The sequence below is a fragment of the Phytophthora parasitica genome, assembly GCF_000247585.1.
Source record: "Phytophthora parasitica INRA-310 unplaced genomic scaffold supercont2.4, whole genome shotgun sequence".
NCBI classification, from domain to species: domain Eukaryota; phylum Oomycota; class Peronosporomycetes; order Peronosporales; family Peronosporaceae; genus Phytophthora; species Phytophthora nicotianae.
The window spans coordinates 237,701-247,505 of record NW_008648990.1 but is presented as its reverse complement, the minus strand read 5'-3'; the positions used below and the strand labels follow the sequence as shown (position 1 = coordinate 247,505).

Here is a 9,805-nt window from a genome sequence, read left to right as displayed (position 1 = left end):
AGCCTCCAATCTGGACCCTTTGACACCTTCCAGACTAAAACAAACACTACAAAGTCACCACAATATCGAGGTGTCCACACATCTGATCAGCCAATTCTTCCTTCATATCGGCTCACCATCCAAATATTTCCTCGACTTACAGCATTTCGCGCAATGGGCCGTTCCGCTCTCAGTCGAGTTGCAAGACAAAGTCCGAGAAGTAGTGAGGCAGATGCTTGTCAAGGGCAAAGGCGGCGGTGGACGCGTCGGTCTTGACCGATTTCTGGTACACTTACAGCGGCGAATACAGGATTCACCGCACTACAGGAATCACGAGAACACACAAGTTCATCATGTTCCGATGCAGGTATTGCTGTCGAAGCTGCACCTGCTCAATATTTCACTTCACAAACGGGAATTATTGACGTTACTTCGACATTTTGGAATGGAGGAAGACCTCGAGGCTGTGGACTACGCACTCTTTCTGCAGTACTAAGCTCACAAAAATGAAGTTGAAATGTTTTGCTTCTGTTCAAATACTTAGTTTGAATTCGTGATTTTTTCATGGCGGGAGGTTAAGCTGAGATTACGGAAATCGGGGAGCCGCGCCATATTCAAGTCTAGACTTAACATACTGGCGATGTCATAGTATCCTTTGTCTCCACAAACATAATACATTGCTCCGACTAGGCTGTGCTACGTATACTTTCTGCAACGCTGGTACGAACTAGACATAAGATTCTTGGCGTTTACGGGGTCGGTTGGTCTGCATAATACAGTGTTAATCTCTTGAATAAAGATTGTGGAGTTCACGAGCCTTTGGTCAGCATGCTGAATTGTTCGTAATCATGAGGTCAAGCCGTAAGACTCACTCATTGTAGAATTTTCCTCGTTTGTACGAAGTCTCCGCTATTTGTCGCCGAGTAACGTTGAAAAGAATGCGACACTGCTACGTCCTTGTCGCACTAACTTCCATCCTGAGTGGAGTTACATCGGCAGGTGCAGCCTCAACTCAGAACACGATGATTGCAGTCAACGAGATTTAAGGAGATCAAAACTTCCGGTCCAACCGAGCGTTTTCTGCGTCGCCATGATGAATTGGGCGCTGAAGCCACGGAGGAACGGATAGCGACGGGGCCCATAGCACTCAACAACAGAATGATTAACAAGCTAGCCAAACTCGAAGACAAGGTTGTCGATCCAAAGTTAGCCGACAAGTTGCTGGAAGGAACCATACTTCAAACGAAACTCGACTCGGCTCTCTCCTTATCAGGGAGAAATAAATTGTTCGAGAGTTTGCGAGCAGAAGGTGTGGATCCGAATGCGTTAAGCAAAGTCATCAAAATGCACCCCGCCATTGAAAAGAAGTACAGGATTGTCTACACGATGTACGAAGGCTACGTAAAGGTCGCCGATGCGAAAAGACTTGCGAAACTTAAAAGGAAGAGAACCGACAGCTAGTTGCCGCCGTATTTTGGGACGTTGTTCCAGAATTTAAAATTCGCCTCACCAGAAAAGGGCACGTGGAACTTAGGTACCAACAAGTAAAAAATGAAAAGTCATGACTTTTGGGCCTGGTTTGTCGAGATACTAGCCTTTTTTCGGTTGATATCTGCAGATATCACCAGTAATAAGACCTAAATACTACGTTTGCATTGGTAAGATGTGGTTTCCAATATAATTAGCAGTTGCGACTTCATGGAATTGCTAAGAGGCAATTGCCTGCATGCAGAGCAGGATAGAGAGAGGATAGCGAGAGGATAGCGAGAGGATAAAGGGAGGATACTGATTTGGCTAACGTTAGGATTCGAGTAAATTTTAGGGTTACTGGTTTCAGAACTATTAATAGAAAACGAATTGTTTAATATCGGTTGTTGACTCGTTTAGTCGGACGAAAATAATAAAATTTAAATCCATAGATTATATCTCCGTTTATAGTTCGAGCTCAGAAGTACTCGACTACAGGATTGAGCAAATGTAACGTTAACTAATAAAGAAGAATTTGTAGAGTTCACTATGGCCTTGGGAGCTTTCTTCATTATCAGATGCCCTTCCTCCTCTCCAACTCTTACATAAAAACCCTACGGTTTAACGAAAGGAGCCATCACAGATCAAACATTGAGTTTCGCAATGTCAAAACGATAACTATTCTATTTTTTTCACGGATAATAAGTTCGCATTTCTATTGTTAAAGGAGGACATTTGGACCGGCGTCGTTTTCAACAGCATGAAACTCGCCAACGATTTCTTTCTCGCCTTTTTGAGCGACATATTGAGCAGTTCCGCCTCCACTCGCTGCTTCTGCATCTCCAGAGTGACACAACTCGATTCTCTCAATTCGGAGCTTCGTACACTGCCGCCGCTCTCTCTCAGTTGGGATAGATACATTTCCAGACGCTGCGCCTGCATTTGCAACTGCAGACGCTCCTCCTTCTGCCGCTGTCGTCGTCGAAAATCCCGTTCGCGGTTCTGCTCCTGACGACTGCGTTTGAGGCCCCCAGAGTCGCTTAACGAGTGCGTTTCATTGAGGATATCCGACAGAATCGGGACCTCGTCACTCGCGTCGATCATGGCAAAAGCCTCTTGCATCGTCGCCTTGGGATCTTCATCGTCCTTCAGTAGCACGAAGCTCATGCCGGTCAAACGAGAATGGTCATGTTGGAGCTACCGCTGCTATGGGTAACGAGTACAGTCCACCCTATTAGTCAAGCGTCATTTACGGCATCTCTTTTTATCCGAGACACTGTAATACAGCCTACAACGGTTATCATCTTTGCAAGAATATTTCAGGTTTTGAATCTAGAATAGCATGAGCCTACGTAATAGACTATTAAACTACACTATTTACTGGCCTGGAGATCTGCATTTGTTATTACAGTTCTCTAATAAAACTTCATTTGCAGTGCTTCTCGACTCTTTTTCGTGAGGCAGTACTATTTCTTTGGTATGAACATCATGATGCGTCGCCTACGAGTAAACTCTGCTCGATATCTTGCAGCACTGACTCGAAACCCAATTGCTTTTGTTTGGCCAGCACTTAGCCCGTTTGGTCGACAAATTGCTGGTGGTTCGGCAACGCGCGATTGAAATGAACGTACATGTCCAGGCAGACCTTCATCATTGTCATCCCCGGTGATAGCTCGCTCAGAACAAGCCACTGTTTCTCTTGAACATGAACGTCAATAACAGGAATGCCGAACGCTTCCAGAAACTGACTTTGTCCAGAGCACACAGCCACTTGGCGGTGCTGATCGACGATTCGCTTGCCTGCATAGCGGAACTGCATCTTCAAAAGGCTTCCGTATTCTTCCGAATCCATTGTGAACGCTTATGATACTGCCGCCGCTTTGGCTTCCCGCTGTGACTGAATTCCAGAAACCATTAGAATTCAGATATCAAGTTCATCTTTTAGGATTTACTGGAGCTTACCTGTCCGCGTTCAACTGCATTTTCCACATCATACTTGATCATTTCGTGCCAGAAGCAGTCTCCGACCGTGTTGTGGTCGAACGGTAGGATTCGACAGAATAGAACCTCAATGTAAGACGTTGTGTCCGATGTTGTGTTCACATTCGCAAACGCGAATGGTGACATGCACGCCTCAAGACCATTTGACATAAAGGCTCGGTCCGTCTCAGCAAATAACTGCCCAAGATCTCCATGGAGTCGGTTAATTGCTGCTAGAACGTTGTCATCTGTGTCAAAGGTAGAGTGAACATAGTACCATGTCGACCAGCGGGGGTTACTCTGTAATGCATGATCATAGTGAACATACTGCGAGCTCATAGTTTCGAAGATACACACTAACCTTCACTTGCTCCTGCATCTGTAAAAGTCTCCTCAACGTTTCAATTGTTGTCATTTGGTCGTTGTATAGACCACAAAGGTATCGATTTTCCGCATCCGCTTCTCTCCGTAGCCGCCGAGACTTTTTTGCTAGACCCTTCCACACACCGAAGAGGAGATCATTTGGTTGCTCTGAAGTCGAATCCACCACATGGGAAGTTGCATTTACACACTCTTTTTCAGCGGCTTCCTGTATCTTTTTCATGTCAGCGATACGGTTCTGCAGCAATTCCGCCTCCGCTCGCAGGCGGAGGATCTCGAGTTTCTGTCGATCCCGCGACACGTTCCGTTTGGAGAGTTGTGCTCTGGGTCGCGAACGGGTTATTGTTTTCGTTGTACTCTGGTTCGGTACATTTGAGTTCAACGTGATATTGTTCCAGGTGACATTAGTTGAGTCAAATTCACCGGGACTGGAAGAGTTCTCGTCACTGAACAATACATCCCCGCACTCGTCGATGAAAGCTAGCGCCGCCTGGAGAGTCTCGTGTGCTTCTCCATCAGGCGAGAGCAAATTCATTGGTGAAGTTTGATTGTTCGGTAAGCCTAAAAACCAAAAATAATCTGAAATAGGGCCTTCGATGCGTTGGCCACAATTGAGTGACGACGTGGCTTGTTGGAGTTCGGTCACTGTTGAGCGTACAGGTGATGACGTGAGTTGCAGTGAGCACTTCACCACGAATTTCAGGGTTAGTACGAGAGATTAGTACGGCTGATGGACTGTGCATCTGTGAATTTGTAATCAGTCGACGATCGATTTCAAATCGTCAGCCTAATCGTGCCAAATAGGTACACATCGTCCTAAAGAAGTGAGATGTTGCTGGAGGGGGGGGGGGGAGGGAATGGCTCGATCGATGTATTGTTTTTATAATGCTGAATCAGTAGGAGGGGGACTCCCTCTGCTCGTTGCTTATCATCATGCTTTTCTGTGAAATGGTGTACACTGATCCAGTCACGAAGTACTGTTCTGCACATGAACTCCAGGCAGGGATCGGTAAAAATCCCAAATTAGTGCTAACAAATAATAATAGTACCGCTTCTATTAGTAGTGCTAAGTGTGGTGAAGCAGATTCAGAATATTCCGAAACTGGGCGCTATCAGTTCTAATCAACCAAGATCGATCACCACCCATTATGGCGATCTTAGTGTGGTCCACGTCACACCTGGCCAAACCGATGGCGATCTCAAGTGTGGTATACATGACTCCTGCCCAACTAAATTGTACCCACGATTCATCGAGTCTGCGAGGGATTATGCGATCATGAGGTAAAGGACCTATGATCTGGACGGACGATGTTTGTACCACAGAATTTAGGATGACAAAAATCAATTCACAACGGTAAACGCGTCCTATTCTTGTCGATAGAAAACAGATGTGGAAATCGTTACCCATTAACTAGGGTAAATCTATTTTGTTTTCGTTATTGTGTGAACACAAAACACAACTTTGGAGCTGTTATTCCAGAACAAGTCTATATTTGGGGATTCTGGGACTTAGCATATTTTAGTGCACGTTGGCTCAATTTTGTTTAAGGTCTGTGCTGAGGTATGATTTATTTGGTATGAAAGACAAATGTATTGAAGTTGAAGTTAACCTACATTGGAAACTGGCAACTGCATGATACGGCTTCATCACAACAAAAGCGATGGCTTTATGATAAAATCGCATACGCAAATAGGGCTGCAACCTGTAAATGCAATCATACCACGGCGCGTTATTCAGCATCATTTCCAGCACTGCAATGCACCACACTCCACACGAGCTGCCGTCCTGCTGCCTACACCACTTGACCTTACTGTAGACAACTGCGTCCATCAGTTCCAGAAGCTCCTCAATGACACCACGCACCCTCTTTTCAATAATGGCGTAGTTCCACTCACTTTGCATCGGGTCGAACATGAAACATGTCGCTTTGTTCGTAGTAGAGTTGATCCTTCTGTTCACCAAGTATGCGACCCAGTGGTTCTGGATGTGGAATATGCCGGTGACCCGGTCGTTCGTCTGGTTCGCCGCCCCATACCCACCAGCAATACGGCGCCTTTGATCCGGCAGTGTGAACTCCTGGTTGCTCGGATTAATAATACCGACCCCTTGGTGTTGTGACCGCAACACCATCATGGATATCAGTATCGATGTAGTGTGGAGCCATAGATTTCCGCGGAAGTCGAGTAGTTGGTGACCATCCAACACTTCTCCGGGTACCCGACTTACGCTTAGGTTCAGCGTTTCCACGTAGCCCTTGCGTTCACTCTACAAGTAAAAGATAGATTTGGTTATGTTTGGTACAGGTTTGGTATAGAGTTTGTACGTGTCGTGAGATTCGGTGTAGATTTGGTAGCTCTTTACTTGAACTCGCAACTTCGCTGATGCTTGACTCTGCTGAACTACCGCTCTCTTGTGACGAACCCCCATCTTCCACGACAGGTTCACTGTCGCTGCCACTTTCATCTTCCTTTGAGAGCCCTTCACTTCCTTCTTCACTTGGAATCGGAGCCTTGTCTTCGAAGTCGGAGTCTTCCCTGTTGTCTGACGAATCCGTGTCGATCCCAAACATTTCTTTGAGCGCGTCTTTTTCCCACCGATCAGTTGTGGTTGAGCCAGTGGCCTCTCTCGCAACATCACCACTTCGAAGCCTCGCGGCTGCGTGGCGGATCATCCGTTGGCGGCCATCGACAGCCAGTTGAGTCTCGTGCAGATCGATCTTCGCGCGCCCTACCTTCTCCAAACGATGTGCTGCTAGGACGACTTGACCGTTGACAGAGCGTAGAGGTGCTGTGTTCTCAGGATATTTACGTTTCTTCTGGCAAGCCTGATTATCAGAGATCTCCGGATCTGTGTCTGCACGACGCACACGCGACCAAGGTCCAGCAGGAAAGGTTGGAGAGCTATCGGGCGCCTGTAGGTTTGGTAGTGTCAGAAACATCGCAGATCATGTATTAAGGAGATGTAGAAAGCGCCACATACCGGATCAGTCATGCGCAGCAAAGGACCTTCACTCCGTAGCTGTTGTGTGCTCAAGGGGGGGGGGGGATCGATGAATGGCGTCTGTGAGGGCGGTGCACAAAATTTCAAAAAAAGCAGCATCATGTAATTGTAATTTATCCTTCACAACTTTATTTTACCTCGTCCCAAGTTCAACCCAAATCCGAAAACCGGCTCGATCTGGTCCACCAATTTTGCACAAAACTTGACGGAAATCACACAGAATTAGTATCCTAAATTCTGTGGTACCAGCGTGTTCCTGATCTGGACTCGCCAGTGGCGTAAACAGCCGACCAAAGAGCCAGTGATAACCGGGGATTTGATGGAGTCATAGCAGGCGTTCAGCTTTTGACATAGGACGAGGCTAATATATTAAACAGTGTTGTTTTTACTTCTTACTTAGCAAGTGTTCTTCATCTTCGCTATTCCGGGCACTATATTCACTTTGGCCCACCCGACGACGCGCTCCAGACGTACCTACGCAAGATCGAAGTTCGAGCGCCTGGATTACTTGACCAGGACGCTCGTCAACTCTCACTCAAGACCAACCGCTAAAGAAATGAACAAGCTCGTAAAGGAAGGAAGGCGATTTGCCGACCTAAGATACCCCCGGGCCAAGACCAACATCGGCCCCCAAAACCGACGATTTTACGCCTTAAGATCGACAGACTGCGATCTTATACCTTAAGATAGACGACGCGAGACCGTAATCGACTCAGCAAGTAGAAGTATCCCCGCTGCTCCGAGTACAGGTGTAACAATAAAAAAAAAGTGACAGTGATGTAAGGTGGTGCGTTTCCCGATGGTGCGGCAGGGATTCGGAAGCTACGCGCCTTAAACAGCTACTTCGCTTCAAGTAACTCACCTCAACGTGTTCTGCGCCTTCAGAAATTCAACACTTCCATTCTTTTCCACAGTTAGCAGCTTTGTTGGACATCGATGTACGCGTGGCATCTGCTACGAAGCTACTTCAACGGTCCATCATCAATTATCCCGCCTTTCAGGCGTATTTTGAACACGATAGTATTGGTAAGACGGAGCAAAATGTTGTCTGCTCCATTTGAAGGGCAGATTGGAATTTACCGAATGAACTGGAGGCTATAATTCAGCGAGTAGCTGTCTTAGCACTTGCTGAGTCTCAATCTGCGAGCTTACTTTCGTCCACTATGTACATTTTTCTTCCGGTTGTATCTGCTCGAATGAAATCATATAAATTCTCAGCGTACCAGCTTGATGGATTTCGTGATGAGGACACAAATGAGCGTAACTTTACAGGCGTCGAGGTTCCACTACCAAGTATTAGGTCACCGCTGTATTAATCGCACCCTTTACCAGATTACTACTCGATTGCCGAAGCCCTCCGTGGAAATGGGTATGGCTTTATTGCTCGATCCGCGTACGAAACGAGCAGCGGCAAACTACCTTCGGGTTCCAGAAAACCCTGAATGTGCTGACAAAATTCTGGAAGAAGCTAAAGAACTTCTTCGTAAAGAACACCGTTTCTTGTACAGGATTGCTCAGGAGAATGACAATCAGGAAAATAGAAACGGGAATGTAGTTTCGGTGTCACCAACTGCTGAACCTCCGGCAACGTTGAAACTGACATGGAGCTGCTGTGTGGAGATGGAAATTTGCAGCAGACACTTGCTAATCCTTTCGAAGATGTAGTAAATTGCGAAGCAGATGTAGAAGTCGAGAAGTGGTTGAATTACCGTGTTGATTGGGCTGAGGTTGTGAAACAGCAGATCACCGACAAAGATGAGCGTAACGAAGTTCTGGTCAAGTTGACCATACGGAATCGGGAGGGAAAATCGGTGTGGAATGTTGAGCAGCTCTGTCAGTACATTAATGTTTGTAAGTGGTTTGCCGATTTTGGACAGGAAGCGTTCCCAAACTTGCAAGAAATTGGCTAGGACGGAGTTCATCCACGCCATTTCAGGAACACGTTTTCTCGACGGCTCGATTGTCATGGGCCCATTGCGGACACGTACTGACAATGAGCGTGCTTAACGTCAGTTTGTATTGCGTCACAATCGTGCTGAGATTCAGCGTATGGAAGAAAGCAAGAGGGGGCTCTGGTGAGACCTTCAATAGTTTATTAGATCATATTAGTAGTGCTATTAGTCTTAGTTCTGCAAAAATTTTCACTTATTAGCAGAACTAAGACTAACCATGGTAAAACGAGTGAGGAAACTTAGTCTTAGTGCTAACGGACCGAATCCCTACTCTACCAAACCCTGATTCCAGGATATACGTAGTTTAGGGGCTTCTGGCAAGGTTAGGCAACTACTCGCTGGCTCCGCATCGATCTAGACCCCTCCTCCATGCTGCTACGAGAGACTGTGAGCGTTGTGCATCTATTATTCCTCTTTCTTAACCTCAGTTCGGATGGCGAACATGCGCTTGGTAATTTTCCATTCGTTCTCAATTACATTATCTTTAAGTTCCGTATGGCCAACCAATTCACGGATTTGATTAACGAATCACCTAAAGCCAGTTTGGAAGTAGGTAATTAAGTTGGAGTGTGGAACACCAAGTTCACTTCACCTCGTATTATTACCCTACGAATGTCCTATGCTCGCAATCTTGCATCACCGCTTCAAATCTCATTTTCTTGTCCTTGGACAGCACTTTACACGTTCAATCGACGAATTATTGGCCATTAAATAGCTCGCAGTCACAGCACATACAATCATCTATATGATAGTTTATCCTTAATGAGATAATGGGATGGTGCATAACAGAAGTGGGAGCGGAATCTATCGAAGTGAAGTCCATCAGAATGATAGTGTTTGAGAAGATTGACTGGAAGCATAAGGACTGGTTCAGATGTGAAGCCTGGAAGAGCTTGTCCAGTACAGTCGAAATTGCACCAACTCGATATTTCTATTCACGAACTTGGTACGGAACGAAGGTTTTGGAGTTGCGAACTACTGTACACACTCCTTCTGCCATACTAAATATTTGAAACGGTTTGACGGAACCCCGGGGTCCCCAAAA

At 46.1% G+C, this 9,805-nt stretch overlaps 7 protein-coding genes across 7 annotated transcripts; 3 read left to right on the top strand and 4 right to left on the bottom strand.

The window, feature by feature from the left end:
- Positions 1-957: 957 nt before the first annotated feature.
- PPTG_21196 (hypothetical protein) lies at positions 958-1,837 on the top strand. The gene has a single exon (XM_008896449.1). The coding sequence runs from the start codon at positions 1,138-1,140 to the stop codon at positions 1,438-1,440; it is 303 nt and encodes a 100-aa protein (XP_008894697.1). The 5' UTR covers positions 958-1,137; the 3' UTR covers positions 1,441-1,837.
- Positions 1,838-2,124: 287 nt separating this feature from the next.
- PPTG_03059 (hypothetical protein) lies at positions 2,125-2,613 on the bottom strand (the record flags this gene model as incomplete). The annotated part of the gene is made up of 1 exon (XM_008895735.1): positions 2,125-2,613. One exon carries the CDS (start codon positions 2,611-2,613, stop codon positions 2,125-2,127), a length of 489 nt encoding a protein of 162 aa, XP_008893983.1.
- A 403-nt stretch (positions 2,614-3,016) lies between these two features.
- Positions 3,017-3,298, bottom strand: PPTG_03058 (hypothetical protein; the record flags this gene model as incomplete). The annotated part of the gene is made up of 1 exon (XM_008895734.1): positions 3,017-3,298. The coding sequence occupies one exon, from the start codon at positions 3,296-3,298 to the stop codon at positions 3,017-3,019; it is 282 nt and encodes a 93-aa protein (XP_008893982.1).
- Positions 3,299-3,307: 9 nt separating this feature from the next.
- PPTG_03057 (hypothetical protein) lies at positions 3,308-4,342 on the bottom strand (the record flags this gene model as incomplete). Its single annotated transcript, XM_008895733.1, has 3 exons — positions 3,308-3,343; positions 3,409-3,726; positions 3,755-4,342. The coding sequence occupies 3 exons, from the start codon at positions 4,340-4,342 to the stop codon at positions 3,308-3,310; spliced, it is 942 nt and encodes a 313-aa protein (XP_008893981.1).
- Positions 4,343-5,412: 1,070 nt separating this feature from the next.
- On the bottom strand, positions 5,413-6,746 carry PPTG_03056 (hypothetical protein; the record flags this gene model as incomplete). The annotated part of the gene is made up of 3 exons (XM_008895732.1): positions 5,413-5,449; positions 5,529-6,073; positions 6,132-6,746. 3 exons carry the CDS (start codon positions 6,744-6,746, stop codon positions 5,413-5,415), a joined length of 1,197 nt encoding a protein of 398 aa, XP_008893980.1.
- Positions 6,747-8,409: 1,663 nt separating this feature from the next.
- Positions 8,410-8,718, top strand: PPTG_03055 (hypothetical protein; the record flags this gene model as incomplete). Its single annotated transcript, XM_008895731.1, has 1 exon — positions 8,410-8,718. The coding sequence occupies one exon, from the start codon at positions 8,410-8,412 to the stop codon at positions 8,716-8,718; it is 309 nt and encodes a 102-aa protein (XP_008893979.1).
- Positions 8,719-9,129: 411 nt separating this feature from the next.
- On the top strand, positions 9,130-9,321 carry PPTG_21195 (hypothetical protein; the record flags this gene model as incomplete). The annotated part of the gene is made up of 1 exon (XM_008896448.1): positions 9,130-9,321. One exon carries the CDS (start codon positions 9,130-9,132, stop codon positions 9,319-9,321), a length of 192 nt encoding a protein of 63 aa, XP_008894696.1.
- Between the last annotated feature and the right edge of the window lie 484 nt (positions 9,322-9,805).

Excerpts from the sequence above, each read along its gene's own strand:
- PPTG_21196 (XM_008896449.1), top strand. The coding sequence starts at position 1,138 with ATGATTAACAAGCTAGCCAAACTCGAAGACAAGGTTGTCGATCCAAAG.